The 22,420-nt window shown below is 37.0% G+C and overlaps 1 protein-coding gene across 1 annotated transcript in view; it reads right to left on the bottom strand.

Moving 5' to 3' along the window:
* Nucleotides 1-1,688: 1,688 nt before the first annotated feature.
* ttc33 (tetratricopeptide repeat domain 33) overlaps nucleotides 1,689-22,420 on the bottom strand; it is a 133,993-nt gene continuing 113,261 nt past the window's right edge. The window contains exon 5 of the mRNA XM_028802395.2: nucleotides 1,689-2,692. Coding sequence (XP_028658228.1) covers nucleotides 2,306-2,692 — 387 coding nt within the window. The 3' untranslated portion in view covers nucleotides 1,689-2,305. The remainder of the gene's footprint in view (nucleotides 2,693-22,420) is intronic.

Raw genomic sequence — 22,420 nt, forward strand, 5'->3', positions numbered from 1 at the left:
AGAAACTAAAACTATTGAAATTTCCCTCTTTATGATATGCTAATGCACAGGCTTCCTTCAGCTGCTTGTATCATGGAATGGAAGACAGACAGCTTTATAGATAACCAACATGCATGTTCCTTTCTCTGGTAGTATACTCCTTCATCAGTGTGTGTTGGGGGAAAATTTTAAGAGTTCAGTAGAAGCTGCAATGTAAAATAAAAGTTAATTTCCTAATAAATGAGTACTCCCTGCTGAATTTAACATGCTAACATCCCATTGGAGGAGCAGGATCTTCATTTTTCTTTGTGTTCACCTTATACTTACTCTTCCCTAATTTTGGGTTAATAAAACTACAAAAAGTTCACTTTGGCCTTTTGTATTGTGTTCAGTCGTAGGTTTGTTGTTAGCATAGACTCTAGTTACCTGCAGCCATGTTTTAGATTCCTTTGTCAGGTAAAGTCAAACCCTTAACAAGTTCTAACATGGTGACAACATGTAGAAACTTGCTATTGGTAAATATCACACAAATGTTAGGAAACTTTTCTACACATAGCGAACAGTAGATACTTTAAATAAAATACTAACTAGTGCAGTAGAGAGCAGGATTTTAGGGACATTCAAAACTCAACTTTATGCAATTTTTGAGAAATTGGTTTAATAGTATTGGTGCGCCTTGTTGGGCTGAATAGCCTATCCTCATAAACACTTGTCTAATGTTCCAAAATAATCAAATAAATGGGTGGTTTGCTTGTCACACTTATTCATACAGAGATTAAAATATCTGCACTGAGAACACAAGAATTAGCATTTATCACTGTCTGATTCAGCACTTAATTTCTAAAACAGCATGACAATAATGGATAACACTATTTTAAATACATTAAAGATAATGTAAAGCAAGATTCTCAAATTACATACAGTATATCCTAGAGTACACTTTATTTCTGCACCAGCATCCATGATATGTTTAGGTGAAGAAATAGTTAAATATTTTGTTGATTTCTCCAAAAATCAATGAAACAGTTTCAGTGGAAAATGTACCAATTTCTTGCCTGTTTCTTGGTTTTCATTCAAAGTACTGACACCCTTAAATCATTTCGTACTCTGGAATTAAAAGCCAAATGTGAACAAATGTACCACTTGTCTTGCTCAAAATACTAAAAACGTACTGCAATTTCGAAATAGACTACACCCAATCATTTTGTATGCTGACTGAATACAGTATATTGACAGAATTTATGGCTGATGGTTTTAAATTATCAAAAGTTCTTCCTCAATAAGAAGTGTTGTCACATTTTATTGGCACCTTATTAAAAAAGTAAAACAGTCATAATAATTTGCAAAGAAATATTGCACCCTACCATTTGTCCTTTTTCAAAAAACTGTGTTCTGGTTCCTCTCATCAGTTTGCTATCTCAGATCTATGCTCTGCTTTACACATAACAAACACTGATAAGAGAGTGGCTTCAGGCACACCCAGCACTGACCAGTCAAGTCCCAGTCAAATACAATCTCAGGCACAGAAAAGGAGTAAATCAACTTCTGAGAGTTGGCTCATCCTTCTGCAGGTTTAAAGACCAATAAACTGGGTGACATCACGGTAAATGGCATCCAAGCATGACTTACTGTATAAGAAAAAACCTAGTGTATCATTTTTGAAGTATAGCTACTGTTAGCCAAAAGTATATAAAAGAGCAGAGATTAGGTTTAAATTGTAAATTAAATTCACTGTATTTTAATAATTTTGTTCTTCAGTTGGGTCAAAAATGTATTTACTTACCTTAATTGACTGTTGCTACTTATTTCAACTACTTTGGTATTTTTTAATATACATATTTCAACTGACTTACAGGACACAAACTTGCTTTTTGTGATCAAGTCTTAAACAAGAAGTAAAATGGGAGAAACTATTAGCGTATATTATGGAACACAGTTTTCTAGTACACCAATTTCGCATTCTTCCTGCGCCAAAAAAGTATTAGAAACACACAACAAAAATCCAAATCTTGCCAAAAAATACTACCAGGTGAAAGGAGTGAAAGTGTCACTCACTATAAGCATTCACTATGATCAGGTGAAATATATACCTAAAAATGTATTTTTAAAAAATTCAGTTGCACTCATTTTTTAAAACACTGTTTTACAATAACAAACACAAATTAACACTTGGTAAAACAAGAAAAACATCTTTTGATTGCCCTAAGCGCCTTTAAAGTCAACTTTATGAAGCATCTCTTCAAGAAACATATATTTTTCCCTTTCAATGTAGTTCTCATATTATGATCAGTTTATATATACTGAAAAAATAATGAACCTATCATTCTCACGAATGTGGTAGTTGATGGTGCAGCATCCTTGCACTGACAAACTGTCTGTCAACAACTGTCTCGCCGCTTTGAGTTTCATTGCTCATCACTTCTACAGAGCCATTCACGGCTACAAAGACAGCAGTTGACTTGTTTTGCAAAGTTTCATTTTGCTTTTCAGCTATAGCAACGCAGGCAGCAACCACCTCATCACTTTCAAAGTCATAGTCTGGAATGAGTGCAGGTGAAACTGTTATCTCTTTTTTGTCTTGTTCCTTAAGGCTCCCTCGTTGTTCCACTGCTCTCTTTTCCTCTTTGAGATGTTGAGCCCAAGATAGATCATCTTCCCATAGGGAACGATCACCAGGGAAGATGTGGATTGCAATCTGAAAACTCTTTAGTGCCTAAAGAAAACAGGAAGACAATGCTTAACATTTTATATTTTTTCACTGAATTAACACAATTTACTGTACATTTCTTCCATACTCCTACTTTCCAGCATACACACATGTTGTTTGTCCATCTAGCTAACCATGCAATGCAAATGATGATCTGGGCACTGCACTTCAGTGTCTTTATTCATGTGCACTTGTGCACCTGATCCACAATTCACTTTCAGATATGTTGGTTACCTTCAGGTGGACACTTTTGCTTTCTACTAAAATTGGGAGTTGTGATGTGCAAGAATAGTGACAAAAAATTATAAATGGATGGATAAAAACAAAGTTACTTGCTCCTTCTGGACCATGAATTTTCTACATCAAGACTGACTAAAAGAGATACAGGTATGTAGCTTTGCTGAGGTTATCAACACCTAGCATTCCCGGAACTGTTTTTTCAAACTCTAGAGCGAATTCTCCTGTAGTCCAGTTTGTTAACATAGATATGAAAACGCCAATTACACTCTAGTGCATAACAAAACAACCGAACCAAGACCCTTTGAAATTGGTGGTGTCTGTGTGGTACCATGCAAACCCTGGAGTGTAAGGTATGAATATGATGCGACACAGGACCAACCAAACTACAGGAAATATTGCAGAGTATGGAATAAATACACTTCTGCTGATAATTAGTTAATCTCAGCATAAAAATAAATCCACACATACATAAAAATTTACATAAAACAGCTTGCTCAAGTACCAGTCAATCAGATCAATCCTAGCACCTGATTCAGCCTCACAGTCAGATAACAGTTGACCATTTAAAAAAAAAAAAAAAGTTTTAATCAGATTGTGATCAAGGTAGAACAAACCACACTTGAAGTTAGCAAGAAATGAATGCCCAGTATGACTGATGATTAAATCCTTTAACCTGCACACACAAGTAATGCGAGTTGACGAGTGTCCTTTCAATGCGATCTCATGTCGGACACAATGCGGATGGATATTAGAGACACATTAACTTTGACACTATGCAGTAATTGCTAATTAAGCATTAATTCATTTTCTGAAGCTGCTTTTCCTGGTGGGAGTCATAGTGGAAGAAGGACAAACAGGTCAACTCAGAATTCCCTGTCTCCAGCTGGTGATTCCAGTTCTTCCTGGGATATTCCCAGGTGTTCTCAAGCCAGTTGACAGATACGATCCCTCCAGCATGTCCTAGGGGGAGCATTCTATGAAGCATCTATGAAACATCCTTATGACATGTCCAAACCACCTGATCTGAATTACTGAGCTTCTCACCCCATTGCAAAGTGTCAGTCCAGCCATTCTGCAAAGAAATCTAATTTCTGCCAGTTGTATTCACAATCAGATTCTTTCAGTCAGGGCAGGGTCATAGATTGACTGGTAATTTTATCTTAAGACATAGCTTCCACTTGACCACAATGGTTCAGTACAATGCAGACAGAAAAGCCAATGCCACTCCAATCCACTTATTATTTTCACGTTCCCTTTTACCATCACTTGCGAACAAGATCCAAAGATACCTGAATTGCACCAAGAGCAGTTGTCTCCCCTCTCACCTGGAAAGAACAATCCACTCCTTTCTGAAAGAGAACCATGCCCTCAGACTTGATGAAGATAATGTTGGTGAAGCAAAAATACTAGGAGGCAGTTTACTTTACTTCATTATTTGTCTCTGCAGACAAAAGCAACTAAATTTTGTACGGCAGCATGGTGGTGCAGTGGTAGTGCTGTTGCCTCGCAGTAAGGAGACCTTGGTTCGCTTCCAGGGTCCTCCCTGCGTGGAGTTTGCATGTTCTCCCTGTGTCTGCGTGTGTTTCCTCCGGGTGCTCCGGTTTCCTCCCACAGTCCAAAGACATGCAGGTTAGGTGCATTGGCGATCCTAAATTGTCCTTAGTGTCTGCTTGGTGTGTGGGTGTTTGTGTGCCCTGCGGTGGGCTGGCACCCTGCTCGGGATTTGTTCCTGCCTTGCGCCCTCTGCTGGCTGGGATTGTCTCTAGCAGACACCCGTGACCCTGTGTTAGGATATAGCAGGTTGGAAAATGACTGACTGACTGATTTAATTGTACATTATAAAGCTATCACATAATTGCAATTTTGTTTGATCATTTCATTGTAGAAAGGAAGTAAACTCATTGAAGTCCTCCTCAGTTTAGCAGTTTTAATTTTTTTGTTGTTGTTTTTGACAGATTTCAGTATTCCTGCATATTGTTCAGTTGTGGAATACAAACAGACACTTAGGTGCTATTTTACACCCATTAAACAGGTCAATAACAAATATTCAAAATTTCATGAATAAACATTGGCTAAGTTCCTTTAAGAAATTTTTGCTGCATTTTCTGAATAAGGCCATATTTCTAAAGCATCAAGAAAAAGTAGGTGATGTTATCAGTGACTTTGAAACCACTGAATAAGATGGCACTATTCAACAGCATTTAAAAAATCCCCTTTACTACTAAAACTTTTTTTATCATACATTTTTGTTGGTTAATTGAATCAAATCCTGTGACAAATGAAGTCTCATCAGTTTGTGTCATCACTGCAGAATTTAGGGTATTTTGGAAGTTTCCAAATCTGATCTAAATACCACTGTGTTTCCAACTCCATTCATCCATTATTTGTACCCTCTTTGTTATTTAGGATCATGAGTGTTTTACCTGGTAGTATGGATAACAAGGCATCCCTTCACACCCATTATTTAAATTTATGTTTCCAACTACATGCATCCAATACTTGCACCGTGTATTTTTATTTACTGTCATGAAGGCTTAAGTCTTTTCCTGGTAGTATTGATAAACAAAGAATCCTTCTAAACTACTTATCTAAATTTACTCAAGTCCAATTACACAGATTTGGAAGCAAATAAAACTTTCCTACATACAGTTTACTTTTGCCTAGAATGCTAAGATATACTGAATAGCATATTAATGGAATAGCACATTAATGGAAGGATTCATTCAGGAAGCATCAAATTCTCTTATTTATGATGCTAAATAAAAAGCTTTTTCCTGTTATATATGCTGCATATATGCTGCATATTTATTCTGCATATGACCATGGTGGCTTCAATTTTTATCTGCCGAGACAGCATGTTAAACCTGTAATTAAAAGATCAGGAGCAATTTCAGCACATGCAAATCTGGACCCTTTAATGTGAAGATTTGGGATAAAAAGAAAGTCCATATAAACATGACTTCCATTATTCTTTAGAAGGGCAAAATAGGTAGAACACTATTGCAGTTAAAACAGAAAATCAGGTCTGCATTTTGGCCTTGTGTAGCAAGAGAAAATACCAGATGGGAAAAGTGTAATTGCTCCTGATAAAACTTTTTTTGATAACATTTCGTCTTGAGAAATTTGCAAGCTGCAGGCCATAATGTGATCCAGTGTAAGCTGTACCATCTGATAAGTCTGAATAATTTTTCTTCAAGTACAGTACCTTTACTGACAAATTGCATGTAAATTGCTCTATGCAAATAAAGCTGACACGTTAATAAAATCTCATGGGAATAACGCAAAAAGTATCAAAGTAGTATGAAAAAGTGAATGGTATTATCTTAAGGAAAAGCAAGAACGAAGAAAGCAAGCTGTAAAATATTTTGTCACTGGTGACATCTTCAGGTGTTGGGTGCAAATGGAAACAAACAAATAAAAGGACTGGAAGAGCAAAGATAACAATAGGTAATCATGTCAAAAGCCAATGTAGGTGACAAAAGCACCAATAAAAAGAAAAGAACAGACTACAAGGGGGAAACAAAAAGGACATAGCAGCACTAGAAAAGGTCCAGAGAAGAGCGACTAGGCTGATTCCAGGGCTAGAGGGGTTGAATTATGAGGAAAGATTCAAAGAGCTGAGCCTATACAGTTTAAGCAAAAGGAGATTAAGAGGTGACATGATTGAAGTGTTTAAAATTATGAAGGGAATTAGTACAGTGGATCGAGACTGTTATTTTAAAATGGGTTCACCAAGAACATGGGGACACAGTTGGAAACTTGTTAAGGGTAAATTTCGCACAAACATTAGGAAATTTTTCTTTACACAAGGAATGATAGACACTTGGAATATGCGACCAAGTAGTGTGGTAGACAGTAAGATGTTGGGGACTTTCAAAACTCGACTTGATGTTTTTTTGGAAGAAATAAGTAGATAGGACTGGCGTGCTTTGTTGGGCTGAATGGCCTGTTCTTGTCTAGAGTGTTCTAATGTTCTAATGTGGTTATAATAAACAGAACCATTAAGATGGTATAACATTGTCTACCATTATATTTGGACACTATCTTGAGAAACAGATGAGTCTGGAGATACTGAACTATAAAGTCATATCACTAAACAGCAATATAAAAAACACAATGGTAAACCACAGCTTGTGTCAGCGTTTCCCCAACAGAGAGGACTGATAAAATTAAAGAACTTTAACAAGTATGTGTTTTTTTTAATTATTGCCTTCCCAGATTTTTCTATACTTACATATATTTGTCTAGGTAATAACAGGAAGTTGAACAAACATCTTAAGTTCAATAAAAAAAATTGTTACTATACATGGTCAAAGAGTTTTGTGAGCCTCACATTACATTTAGAAATCATCTGGTAAAACCTGATGTAAAATATATGTACTCCAAGCCCAAAACATCACCAAAGTTTTAAGTCATGCGAATGACAGTGTAATATTCTGCAAAGATTTCTTACTCAGTTTTCTTTTGCCTGCTGTTTTACAGAAAATGAAAAGTATCTTTGTTAAACTCAACTAGAAGCATCACTCCATTAATATAATTATATGTCATATTTTCCTACTTACCTTAATAAGTATCATTTTTCCCAGGAAAATAATTAGTAGGAAATAATTAATTATTCAAAACTCATGTTAACAAAATTACTTTATCTGATAACTTAATTAGCCTATACTATTGGTTACCTAAATATATTAATCAATTTGCAAAATCATATAATTTCCATTGATGTAAGCTTTGTTACATATGTTTTTTTTCTTAACGATCCACAGGAAGAAGGTAAGAACCTACCCCAAACAGAAACCTACCCATATTATACATTGTAAAAGCTTGAGGTCTCCGTGACCCCTTGAACCCTTGGATCAGACGTCAGACACCAGATAAAAGTCCAATTATTATTTATTATATAATAATAATGTGCACCAAGCACCCTCCACTCCACAATACTCATATAATTAATCAACAATAAACACAAAAATCAATAATCCTCCACACTCCCAGACACTTCGCCACCCTTCCTCCCAGCTCAGCTCAGTGTTCTGGGCTTCCCACAATCCTTTTATATCCCCTGACCCGGAAATGGTTCCTGGCAAAACCCACAAGTCCGTTTTCCTTCCGGGTCAGGGCAAACAGTCCTTTTCTTCACCCCGGGAGCACGTCGTTTCTTCCTGTCACGTGACCGTGATGTACTCCCGGGTTATAGGGCACATGCGAGCTTACGAGCCCCCCTACAGCGACGCCTGGTGGCCCCCAAGGTATCCAGCAGGGCTGTGTATAAAAACTACATAGTCCATGAGGTCCTGCTGGAACTCGGGGCATATCCACGCTGCTGGGAGAGCTCCTCCTGGCGGCCTGGGGGTGAAGGCCGGAGAAAGAAGCCGGCAATCCACCACAACATATTTACCGTTATATGGAAGATTTACTGTCAACAAACAACTCAACATGCCCAAAAGCTTGATGCACATACTAATCCAAAACACGTCCATCTATTCAATAAACCTACCCAATCAAACGTCAGACTCTTTAGCAATCAGTGTCCATCCCCTCAACATTGGTCAGAAGGTAGAAACTACCTCTTGATGGATTGTCAGTACATTTCAGGCCACATTTACTCATACTAGAATGAATCACAGGGATCTGGAGCAGTGAGGCAGCCCGATGCAATCATTAAAAAATGAAAAATGTATGCTTTATGGAAGTTTTATTTCTAATACACCTATGTTCTGTTGAGCAGTTGTCATAATATTTAAAATTCTGTTTAATAGTGTTTAGTGTTAAGATTTGAATTAAATAAATGTAAAGCTGAGTTTAAGGATTTTCTGCTTAACCATCCTGCTAATAAAATGCATAAGGTCATGCTTGAACAGTATGATTGTCTACAGTATGAGCTTCTAAATTACTACTTTTAGATCTCTAGGACACACTCATACAGGCATTATGTCTCAGTGTTCATAAGGAAGGGCGCACCCTCAATTCCCATATAAGCGATTCCTTAATCAGTGACACCAGCATATTTAAAGGAAATGCACAGATAACTAGAGGCTTTTGAATTTAATACATTTATACAGTGCCTTTTAAGTGACCTTTCAATGCAGAGGGCATGTGGAATCACCTTGAGGTTTCAATTCAGAACAGTGTCATAAGTGTGTCAAGAATGGGCCATTTACAAAAACATATCTACACAAAAGTGACCCTGCAGTCACAAATGGATCAGATATGAATTTGTGTCAGCAGTTAAAACACAGAGTGTATATCATTCATGGGCCCAACTCCACTGGAAGTGCTCCTCACATCAAAGACAGAGGAATATGAAATTATTGCTTGATTGAGTTGTGTTATTCAATGTTTTTAAAAGTATATTTTACACTCAGTATGGTTGAAAAAGTGATAGTATGAAAGGGCATTCCCAGTACTCAAAAAATATTTTCATTATGTTATTTTATAAATATATTGCCTACTTGCTTGCTAGTATCCTTATGCATGCACGTGGTTCTGCCACAACAAAGTCACAAGAACCAAACAGACATTACAAATGTACGCATAGTTCTAATCAGTTGGGAGCATATGCTGATAGCACATTGCTGCACCCACCACAGTTTAAATAGTTGTTCTAGATATTTTAACACTGGCAGAGTGATGGTGCACAGCTGGCATTCCTGCCTCATAACACAGGTTTGAATGTTAGTTGGTGATAGTGTGCATTAAATTTGCACATTCTCACAGTGTATTTGAGGATTGATTGGTACTAGTGAGTGTGTTTAACTGTGGAAGGTTATCTTTTTTATTACTGGCACTGGAAATGTCACAGTAATACTTCTCAATTATCAAAATACACTTAGTCCTTCATGTGATGTGAAGTTCCATTCATTCCTTTTCTATACTAAACTGTATTTTCCAAGCGTATGCCCAGTTCTGAAGCTTGTATGGGTCTTTTTGAATTATTTTTGCTGCCTCCTTAATGTCTGCCATTCCTACAATTTTAGTGTCATGTGCGAATTTCACAAGTTTATTGACTATACCAGAATCAATGTCATTAATATAAATTAGAAAAAGTGACGGTCCAAGGACAAACCCTGAGGGACTAAACTGGATGACCTTGCTCCATGTGAAGCAATTTCCTTTCATCTATATTCTGTCGGTTAACCAACTGGAGATCCAGTTTTGAAGGTTACCTCTGATGCCTACAGCTTCTAGTTTCAGACTTAATTTCTGGTATGGGACTATATCAAATGCTTTTCGAGAGACTAAATTAATTAAGTGGTATGTTTGTTTTTGTCGAATATTCTGGGTGCTTCTTCAAAAAAATCTAAAAAGATTGGTTTGGTAGGACCTTCTTCTCATAAATCCATAATTGCTGTTATTTAGTATATTATTTTTACTTCTACCTTATTTATTATAGTTTCCATAATTTTGCATGGGATAGAAGTAAGACTTATTGGTCTGTAATTACCAGAATCCATTTGGGCTCAGGTACTTCTCCTTTCTGAGGTGACTGCTCAAATATGCCTAATAATGGTTAACAGATGATGTCTTTCATTTCTTTCAATATGACTGGTAAAAGACAAACAGGTCCCACTACCAAGGACCCTGATTCTACTTTTGACATTTATTTCTCCTCTGAAGGTTTTATTTTTTTATTTGCAGTAATAAGCTTCTGCGTAATGGTTCTGAGAAGGCAGTATTTCTTAATGTAATCAGAAAAAAAGTCAGTTTCATATTTTGTCCAAATATTTTTCTTTGCTTCTGCTTTGTGTGTGGCCTGATTGCAAACATTACGTTTTATGTTGTAATGCACCTTGAATTAAGGAAAACAATACAAATGTATCAGCTGTACTACATAATCTGCAAATATACTATAGCATAGTAGTTTCCTAAGCCTATATTAACAAACATTCTGTTCTACAAGCAAGCCAATATTGTGCTTAGCTGGCTGTGCAGTGTGTGAAAGCAAGCTACTGGCCTGTATTTCAAAGGGGATCATTAGCCTGTCAGGCTGGGTTACTGTCCTGTGAAAATAGTACAGTACACTCAGTGCTCTAACTGCCTATTGTGCCAGTTGTGGAACCCTTACACTTTTTATTCTTAAAAACATTAATGAGATTTGTAACTTTTTTTGTTTATCTTTTTTCAAACACTTAATACTAATTAATAATACACAAAACTAAAAACATTTCTTATAATAAAAAGGTAATGACGTGTTGCAGTTGTAGGTTTCTTAAATTACAGGCTTGTAATGCAAAGCAGGCCACTGGCTTTTTAAGCAGGTCAGTGTCCTGTGAGTGTGGGCCATTGGCCGGTGAAAACCTAACAGCACAATACATCCTCTTTGAATTTGGAAGATGAAGATTGACATGACTTGTATAAAGTACAAATGGGTTACAACCAGACAGGTGATTTTAATAGAAGTGCTAAAAGAGCCATAAGTCAATTATGGAGAATCCACTGCATCCAATAAACAGTATCATCTCCAAATAGAGCAGCAGCTTCAGCGATAGACTGCTGTCACTGTCCTGCTCCACTGACAGATTGAGGAGATCGTTCCTCCCCCACACTATATGACTCTTCAATTCCACTTTGGTAAACGTTAACATTATACAAAGTTATTGTCTGTTATACCTGCATTTTTATCACTCTTTAATTTAATATTGTTTTTTATCAATATGCTGCTGGAGTATGTGAATTTCCCCTTGGGATTGAGTAAGTCAGTCAGTCAGTCAAGTAAAGTAAAGTATCTATCTATCTTGGAATGCAACCCTGGCCACTGAAACAATGTAAAAACTGAACCTAGTCAAATGAATTATGGTGCCAGCTAACTCATGTTGATTGGAGAACCACAATTTACAGAAAATCCCAGAAATCCATCCAGCAACATTGTTATCAATTCAGGCAGTTATATGGTATGTGGGTGTGATTTCTGTTCTGGGGTAGTTCTAATAATATATGTGTGTAAACTAAGTTTAATTCAGTGCTCTTAGTTCAGTCAAGCAGCTATGATTGGATGAACTGCATTATCTGCAACACAGGCCCACCATCAGCTATTTTGCAGCAGTTGTACTTTCAATAAGTTCAGGGGTACTTACTTTGCCAACTTCAGACTCTTTAGAGGGCAACCAGGGGACCAACTCCGTATTATTATGTAAGCCTAATAAGGTTATTGTTCAGTATATTATTCTTACTGTATGTGTGGTGCACATACTATTATTGTTTTAGTATCAAATTTACCAAAAAAACCTACCTAATAAAGTTTAGTAATGGAGTCAGCAGAACAACATGATTCTGATTAGTACTGTGCAAAAAATGTGAATTTATGGGTCTTTTAACACATAATTGCTTCTTTTACTAGTGTAATGTAGTTTTAGAATAGGCCACCTACTTAGAAGGAGGTTCGGGTTATATAGCACACATACCGACCACTCCAACACACTATAGCCCATTTTACAGAAGCTCATTTGTGTTTAGATATAGTGACTGCTTTTTACCATACCTTCCTGCCAGTAGGATACTAGCCATTGCCAGAATGTGAAGGAAAACACTTAGTCATTAACAAGATTTAAATGACAATGTGATGCTGTCTGCTCATACTGACAGAATCCATTTTTTCAGTCAAACCTTCTAAACCGTCTGCCCACTTCCACCAAACTGCAATATGAGATGTATTAAAATATGCAATTGTCATCACACTTAATTTGGATCAATATGCACCAAGTTAATCCAAGACAAACAGAACTAGGATAATGTTTTTCAGCATTAATTTGTCCAGTGTTTGGCTTTCTGTGTAGACTGACGCACTAAACTCATGTTTCTGTTGATATACAGTATTACAATCAGTGTAAATTATCGTTTCTGCTATCCTGTCAAGGGCAGTGTATCCTGATAATGTTTTTCTGTTTATTATTGTAGTTTTCCATTATCGATACCATCACTTTACTAGTTGCTTCTTGCTAAAGCATTGCTGTTGGACTGTGAATGTTTCAGTTTCTCCACTGTTGACAAACTATAGAAAATGAGGTACATGAAAAACCCATTAGGGTGGAATGTCCTTTAAGGTTCCATAAGTACAGACTTTTGAGGAACAGAAGTTTGGTACTGATTTCAGGATTACCCCTTCAATGATCAAGTATATTGCCCTGGAAGAAATACCAAGAGAGGGAGGCTGGGAGCATGTGTTGACAGTGCGTTGCCACACCCACCAGAAAATGAACCACCTGGACTGGGACCAGAGTACAGCAGTGACACCTCAGCACCAAATACCAAGGTGGCATTTAAATGATTATTCCTTGCTAATTACACTTTAATTTAACAGTCAGGAGGTGAGTTAAAGAAAGACTCACTAGTAGAAAAAATTGCATCGAAGGAGACAGAACAGGATGTTGGATTGTAAAGTATTGTGGTCAGTTGAACAAGTAACCCTACTCGTGAGGCAGAGACACACATCTGTGCACTTACAGTACATGACAGCAAGGTTTTAGCAAGGTATGTTATCTGTGCTTTGATTTACTACCTTTACAGTTTGTTCCCTTGAGTGCCGATCTGTAAAGTAAACCACTATTTTAACATCTGAAGAACAGTGGAACTGTGGATTTTTCAGCAGGTTCTCCAGTTTTCGTCTCAAATCCCATAGATGCACATCACTGCGTGAGTATGTCCCACAAATGACTGACATCATATTCACGGTTGTTCCAATGCCTCCTCACCACTCTACAACTAGACAGACAACTGGTGGATAAATTGATAGCATATCTAAAGTTCCTACAAGTCAATATAGTTACTTTGATCTAAGGTTTGTGAGTCAGTATTTGGCTTTCAGGTTTTTTTACTTTGTGATACTAAAATGATCAAAAATATTTAAAACATTTATCATCAGACTGTTTAAAGTTGATTCTACATTTTCACATTGGTTCATAACAAAACATTATCTGGATTAAATGTGTGCATAAAACTGAAAACTTAGGTCAAGCAAATCTGCTGCTAACTTAACATACTTACATAATTATACAATAAGTTCTTTAGTGATTTTTATTTCCTGCATTTGTGAGGCCTAAAATAAGTTTTGAAATAAAATACTACACAGAATGACAGTGTTCAGAAGCCATTAAGAAGGCAGGCAGAATGTTAGGTTATATAGCATAATTTGTGTGGAGTACAAGTCCAAGGAGGTTATGCTTAAGCTTTATAATGCACTGGTGAGGCCTCATCTGGAGTACCGTGTGCAGTTTTGGTCTCCAGGCTACAAAAAGGATATAGCAGTTCTAGAAAAGGTCCCAAGAAGAGCGACTAGGCTGATTTCAGGACTACAGGGGTTGAATTATGAGGAAAGATTAAAAGAGCTGAGCCTATACAGTTTAAACAAAAGAAGATTAAGAATTGACATGACTGAAGTGTTTAAAATTATGAAGGGAATTAGTAAAGTAGATTGAGACTGTTAGTTCATCAATAAGTATAATGAGTTCATCAAGAACACGGGGACACAGTTGGAAACTTTAGGAAGTTTTTCTTTACACAAAGAATGATAGACACTTGGAATAAGCTACCAAGTAGTGTGGTAGACAATAAGACTTTAGGGACTTTCAAAACTCGACTTGATGTATTTTTAAAAGTAATAAGTGGATAGGACTGGCGAGCTTTGTTGGGCTGAATGGCCTGTTCTCATCTAGATTGTTCTAATGTTCTAAACACATAACCAAAACATACTAAATCTATCAATATTTCTTAAGACATAAAAAGAAGGAAATGTGCAAGTTTATATTTGTAAACTACAATCATTTTTCCAATGAACAAAGAAAACTCTAATCCAAATTTTATTCTTTAAAAGTAATCTTTTACAGGATCCTGATGGTTACAACTGTCATATTCCCTTTTATAAATGCTTCTATGCACTCCAAGGGAATCTTGGAGCAAGCATTGGTGCTAAAAATGTTAATTTAATATACCTTTGCTTTTTACATGCCAATTTGCAAAAATGTTTATGTTAAATGTATTGTGTCCAAGTGTCGGAGGCATATTTATCCACCTAAGGGCCTCAGTGGTTTTTGCTCACACTATAACCATTATTGGTTGAGAATGAAATATTTTGCTAATTTACCTACTGTAATGTATGGTAAATCTAATTTCAAATTAAACAAACATCTAACTTAATATATTTTGCACTTTTCTGAACAAAATATTGCTTTCCTTTATGTCCTTCTTCATTCCATACAGTTCAGCATAAAAGTCTCAATGTTATTTTTCAAAATCTGAACAAAACCTGCCCTAAAAAGAGGCAATTAATTACCAAATGGTACAGTTAATCTTATATATTTTGATAAAATGCAAGGATTTAATCTTTATTTAATTTACATTAAAAAAGCAAAAGAATCAAATTTTATTTTATAAAAGTACATTTCTTCTATAGTAAACACCACCCCAGGTATATAGTACAACTGTTATCATACATAGTATATTTCTAAAAGTTGCAGCAAAACCAGTTTATGTGAGTTGTACAGAGTCAAATGGTGAGTCAGCAATGGGAAATGAATGGGCAGACCTGTGGTTTTAAGTCTAGTGCCTTTGCCATTACACAACACATTTGATAGTGGTTGGCACAGTGGTAGAGTGGTTATGAGTAGTTGGCACTGTGGTGGAGTAGTTAGACAGGGATACAGTGATCTAAAGTCTCACTACCAGCCTATTCACTATCTGTGGTTTTATGTGGAAGAATAAGTTTCTGCCTTTTGACTCTTTTTAACTGGATAGCTGTTGCCCCCCACCCCGCAACTTATGACAATCCTTTCATGCACCTATCCTTCCATTTTATAAATTTCTTATTAAAATTGAGTAGTGCTGCGGCATCCTGGAGCCTAAGAACTCAACCCTAGGAAAAGAAAGCATTAGGTGTGACAGCCCAGCACTCCCTCAACCCTGTAACGGAAAATGCATACAGTATTCAGAAAACAGGGTAGAGTGATAGAGTGTGGACAATATAAATAAAACAAGCAATACATTAATTTCATGGACCTAATAAGGAATAGACTGATCCTTTGCCATGAAAACAGCTTCAGTCATTCTTATAATGCTGTCTTTCAAGTCCTGAACAGTGCACACCTGTATATTGTATTGTTCTTGTAGATGAAAAGCCTCCAATTATTTAAGGGACGAAGGCGGTAGACATCTGATTTGCACTGTGCACTCCAGAACTTCCCATAAAGGTTCAGTAATTTCTAGATCTAGGGATGGGGATCTCCTTTGGCTGTTATGCAACCATTCAGAGCAACTATCCAAATTAATGAGACTCATGTGATGACTGTGCATAGAATTATGGACCACCATTCCCCCCATGTAGTTGGCAACATACAACAACTGGCTAATATGACATTTAATTTAAAAAGTGGACTACGCAACTTTGTTTAATGAATGTAAATTTCCCTACATTAATAATATGGATCATCACTACAAAGAGCAGACATGAGTATCAACAAACATACAGTTAAACTATAACTTGCAAATATAGTGCATCCAGAAAGTATTCACAGCGCATCACTTTTTCCACATTTTGTTATGTTACAGCCTTATTCCAAAATGGATTAAATTCATTTTTTTCCTCAGAATTCCACACACAACACCCCATAATGACAACATGAAAAAAGTTTACTTGAGGTTTTTGCAAATTTATTAAAAATAAACAAATTGAGAAAGCACATGTACATAAGTATTCATAGCCTTTGCCATGAAGCTGAAAATCGAGCTCAGGTGCATCCTGTTTCCCCTGATCATCCTTGAGATATTTCTGCAGCTTAACTGGAGTCCACCTGTGGTAAATTCAGTTGACTGGACATGATTTGGAAAGGCACACACCTGTCTATATAAGGTCCCACAGTTGACAGTTCATGTCAGAGCACAAACCAAGCATGAAGTCAAAGGAATTGTCTGTAGACCTCCGAGACAGGATTGTCTCGAGACACAAATCTGGGGAAGGTTACAGAAAAATTTCTGCTGCTTTGAAGGTCCCAATGAGCACAGTGACCTCCATCATCCGTAAGTGGAAGAAGTTCGAAACCACCAGGACTCTTCCTAGAGCTGGCTGGCCATCTAAACTGAGTGATCGGGGGAGAAGGGCCTTAGTCAGGGAGGTGACCAAGAACCCGATGGTCACTCTATCAGAGCTCCAGAGGTCCTCTGTGGAGAGAGGAGAATCTTCCAGAAGGACAACCATCTCTGCAGCAATCCACCAATCAGGCCTGTATGGTAGAGTGGCCAGACGGAAGCCACTCCTTAGTAAAAGGCACATGGCAGCCCGCCTGGAGTTTGCCAAAAGGCACCTGAAGGACTCTCAGACCACGAGAAAGAAAATTCTCTGGTCTGATGAGACAAAGATTGAACTCACGTTTGGAGGAAACCAGGCACCGCTCATCACCAGGCCAATACCATCCCTACAGTGAAGCATGGTGGTGGCAGCATCATGCTGTGGGGATGTTTTTCAGCGGCAGGGACTGGGAGACTAGTCAGGGTAAAGGGAAAGATGACTGCAGCAATGTACAGAGACATCCTGGATGAAAGCCTGCTCCAGAGCGCTCTTCACCTCAGACTGGGGCGACGGTTCATCTTTCAGCAGGACAACGACCCTAAGCACACAGCCAAGATATCAAAGGAGTGGCTTCAGGACAACTCTGTGAATGTCCTTGAGTGGCCCAGGCAGAGCCCAGACTTGAATCCGATTGAACATCTCTGGAGAGATCTTAAAATGGCTGCGCACCGACGCTTCCCATCCAACCTGATGGAGCTTGAGAGGTGCTGCAAAGAGGAATGGGCGAAACTGGCTAAGGATAGGTGTGCCAAGCTTGTGGCATCATATTCAAAAAGACTTGAGGCTGTAATTGCTGCCAAAGGTGCATCGACAAAGTATTGAGCAAAGGCTATGAATACTTATGTACATGTGATTTCTCAGTTTTTTTATTTTTAATAAATTTGCAAAAACCTCAAGTAAACTTTTTTCACATTGTCATTATGGGGTGTTGTGTATAGAATTCTGACGAAAAAAATGAATTTAATCCATTTTGGAATAAGGCTGTAACATAACAAAATGTGGAAAAAGTGATGCGCTGTGAATACTTTCTTGATGCACTGTATTACCTTCAGTTTGTATTCTCGTTTCTAAACATTTTATAGCTACCATATCAACCACATGACTTTAATACAATTAAAGTGTACTCAGCAATCAGTTCACAAAAGAATAACGAATTTAAAGTTTGAAAGTTAGAATATGTAGTAAACAGCAATATAATTAGCAAAAAAAAAGCATACATACATAACTGTTCTCAATTTGCTTAAACATCTTTCAGAATTATCCACTGGGGAAAAGATTTCTCTTCTCATTCACTCCACTATTTTTCTCTTCAAACAATGTTCTCTCACCTTCCTACAAAGCATAATAAAACTATGTTTTGCTTGCTTATCTTGAATGTCCATTATCTGTACCTCATCTCAATAGTCCACATAAGTAATATATGTTGGTTCTCTGAATTTGTTTAAAAGCTTTAGACTGATCTTGCTAATACTATCTGAACTGTCAACTGTGCTTGTGAGAGACACCTGAACTTCTTTACAAAGCCCCTCATAACTATTTTAGCTTTATACCCCTGTGAACAGCTACAGTCCACTCTGACCCAATCAACTTTCAGCTAACTCTTCTTTTCTTGTAGTGTTAACTATAGCTCTAAGCTCCTTGATTACAATGTTAACATAAAATAAGCAATTTATTGTTAAACAAAGACATTTACTGTATGTCTATTAACTGACTGATTGCAAAAAGGTACCTATTAAAAAAAATATGTTGTGTGTGGATGTGTATGAGATTTGCTGAGCAATTTACTAGTACAACATCCGTGACTGATTTTTGCCTTCAGAAAGGCACTGGTTTCTCATTAGAGAAGAGGGTTAAAATAGATTTATGGATAAATAAATGGATGGACAAGTGAAAAATGGAAGTAATTTGTGGGAAGGAGATCAACAGAAAGGAAACAAAATGAAAGCATACTATATTAATATTTGATGGAAATATCTATTCAATATACAATGTTAAGGCAGGATTTTTCTTGTTGTTCTATGCTTAAAATTTGTAATGCTCTACAGTATAACTTGAATGTTTAAATTACTGTCTGGTCTGTATAATTGCATTCTGGTTGGCAGACACTCAATTTTAAAAAAATCATTCTCTTGATTAAAGTTATTGTGAATTAAAGGCAAAGGTAAGAAACTCTCACTTAAAATTCTGCAAGAAACAAGATGGCTTTTCGTTGTTTTCATAACTGTGTATATTTTACTTTATGTCTGTACATATTGCATGCACAAAGCAAGAAAAGTAAAGCCTTTAGTCAATGTTTGAAAAAATTATTGACATTCTGTGGTACAAATTCCAGACACATTTGCTAAAAGTCCTTCCACTGGAAATATATTTATCTTATCTATGTCCTCAAGTGTATATTTGTTTAACTTCAGTATTAAACAAAGGATAACGTGTACCATAAACAGTATACCTTATGTTTAGAAATAATACTATATACTTCTTATTACAAGCCTGGGAAATTACATTTATATCCATTAAGCTGTAATATATGAAAATGTAAAAAGCACTAAAATGACACAATAGACCTTGAAAAGCATACTGTAAAATCTGTAATTTACAACTATCGTCAAAAACACGTCAAAAATACGTCAGCATTTCCAGAAACTGTATGTGAAAGTTTAAGAAAAAATTAAATAAACACAACAATAAAGATAAGCCTATCCAAAATGCCCATAAAAAAGTCAATCAAAATCTTAATTAAAAAAAACCAGAATACTTCTGTTATATGATAGATGAACATTCATGTCAAGTATTAGAATCAGTATAATGTTTTATGAATTTCTCTGCAAAACTCTTAAGCCATGTCAGAAAATTACTTTTAATGCTAGTTACTGTATCTTGGCAAAAGGTTGTTTATTTGCTTGTAAGAACACTATAAAACAACTGAAGTTAAGAGGTAAGCACATTAAGAAAGTATTAAAAAATATACTGATATACTGTATGATGGCTAGAACAAAACAGATTTGGTTCCCAAACCTCTGCTATAAATCTGCATTATTCAATTGAGGGTCACTGGGTGTTATAACCAATCTTGGGCACAAATTTGGGAATCAACACTAGACTGAAGGAGCAACAGTTAATTTAGATGGATCCAGCTAATAATGGAAACCAACTTGGAAAGCAAGGCAAGGAACAGTAACAAGACACAGCAATGCCCTAATCATGAGAGACAAAATGGATGTCTAACCTTTTCAGTTAGACAGAGATGGCCCATGGAGACTAAGGGGGAAGGGAGAGTAACAACCTGCCATTTTAAACAAGGGTACTTGTTTCTGCTCCACTCTTTCCAGGACTCAAGAGGAAGGAGAGGGATAATTTGACATATTTAAGTAAGGCTATCTAAGAGATTAAGTCCTTTAAGGTGTATAGAAAGAGAAAGGTGTTCAAAAGCCACAGGGCACTGGTTTTTGTTGGCCCCAAGTATTTACAAAACTAAGGATGATCCTGGAAGGGATCCCAAGACAGACTTTCAAATCGCCTCAAAGCTGACTGAGGACTAGGGCTGGGTGTTTAATCGAAAAGTAATCGAAATCGACATTCAGAACCTATAATCGATCAAATTTTTCCAGGTCGATTATTTCAATTACTTTCCCTTTAAAAACACTACCGCGTGTGGAGTCACGTGACCCCGCTCCGTTACATTACGTTATTCCGCCGACATGTCGAGCATGGAGAGCTTAAACACTGACACAACTGAACAACAAGAGCAGCTTGTACCAAAGAAAAACGCAGTCTCCGTCATTTGGACACATTTTGGCTTCAGTAAGGATGACATCGAACAAAATGAAGTCAGATGTAGACACTGTAGAAAAACAGTTTCAACGCCCAAAGGTAACACCACCACACTTGAAGCACAATCACGTTACTGAATATGAACAGTGCATGGCTCAAAAAAAAACAAAAAGAGACTGACAAGCGCCCAGCAACAAGTGCCTCCGCAAAGCAGATGTCGATAACACAAGCGTTCACAAATGCCACACAGTATGAGAAGAGTTCAAGAAGATGGAAAGAAATAACTGACGCTATTTATTATTACATCGCAAAGGATATGACTCCCTTGGCTACAGTGGAGCGAAGCGGGTTTAAACACCTCGTTAAAACTCTCGACAGAAGATACACTGTGCCATCGCGATCACATTTTTCTAAAAGTGCGCTGCCAGACATGTACAAGACATGTTGTAAAAATGTAGCTGCTGAACTGAAAAATGTTCAACACTTTGCAGCCACATCTGATCTCTGGTCAAGTAGGACGATGGACCCATTCTTGAGCCTTACTTTGCACTACATTGACGACAATTGGAAGCTGCGCCAGAGATGCCTTGAGATGGCATATTTTCCAGCCGATCACACGGCAGATATGATTGCGCAAGGTCTGAAAGATATGCTTTCTGAATGGGACCTCGCGGAAGAAAACTTTCAGCCATTACAACAGACAATGGTGCTAATGTTGTCAAAGCTGCTGCGCTTAATGGATGGTTACGGCAGCAGTGTTTTGGACACTGACTACACCTTGCAATTGGTAAGTACACGTCAGCTTAATTAAATATAATAGCATTGGGATGTTATCAAATTGGGCATATCTGGCGTTTACTATATTCTGGCTACGCTAAATTTGTTCACAAAGGACCTTTATAAATGTTACAATATGCTTGATATTGCAGTGTTACAATGTTAAGTTCACATTACAATGTAACAGAACACTACATCATTAAAGTAAAAATCATTGTGTTGTAAAAATGTGTTGTTAATCTGATATTATTTAAGAAATATAAGAGGCTCATTAATTTTGGTACTGTTAAAGCTTCAGGTATAAATAAAATATTGTCAATAATAATAAAAAAATTATTAATTTTGTGTGTTTCAGAAAATGGATTGAAAGATCAACGTGTGACACGTGCAGTGAGGGTGTGCAAAAACATAGTCAGTGCTTTTTCCTATAGCTGGAAAAAAAAGAAGGCATTAATGAAGGTGCAACAAGAACTGAACCTGCCACAACACAAGCTAAAAACAGCATGCGTTACCAGATGGGGATCGATGCAAATGATGATTGCAAGAGTCCTCGAACAAAGGAAAGCTATTACACAGGTCCTTTCTGAAGACAAAAAATCCAGGCACCTTGTTCCATCGTGGGCTGACCTGGATGTCTTAGAGGCTGTCAGCAAGGCTCTTTCCCCCTTGATGGAGTTCACAGACGCCCTATCAGGGGAAGAGTATGTGACCATTTCATTTGTAAAGCCTGTACTGCACATCCTCAATTCACGAGTGCTTGCCGAGAAGGAAGATGATGTGGAGCTGACTAAAACTATCAAAACCAGCATCCTCAGGTACCTTAAGGAGAAGTACTGGACACAGACAGTTTTGTTGATCCTAGATTTAAAGCTACCTACATTTCTGCTCATAAT

Source organism: Erpetoichthys calabaricus, chromosome 5, assembly GCF_900747795.2.
Source record: "Erpetoichthys calabaricus chromosome 5, fErpCal1.3, whole genome shotgun sequence".
Classification (NCBI taxonomy): domain Eukaryota; kingdom Metazoa; phylum Chordata; class Cladistia; order Polypteriformes; family Polypteridae; genus Erpetoichthys; species Erpetoichthys calabaricus.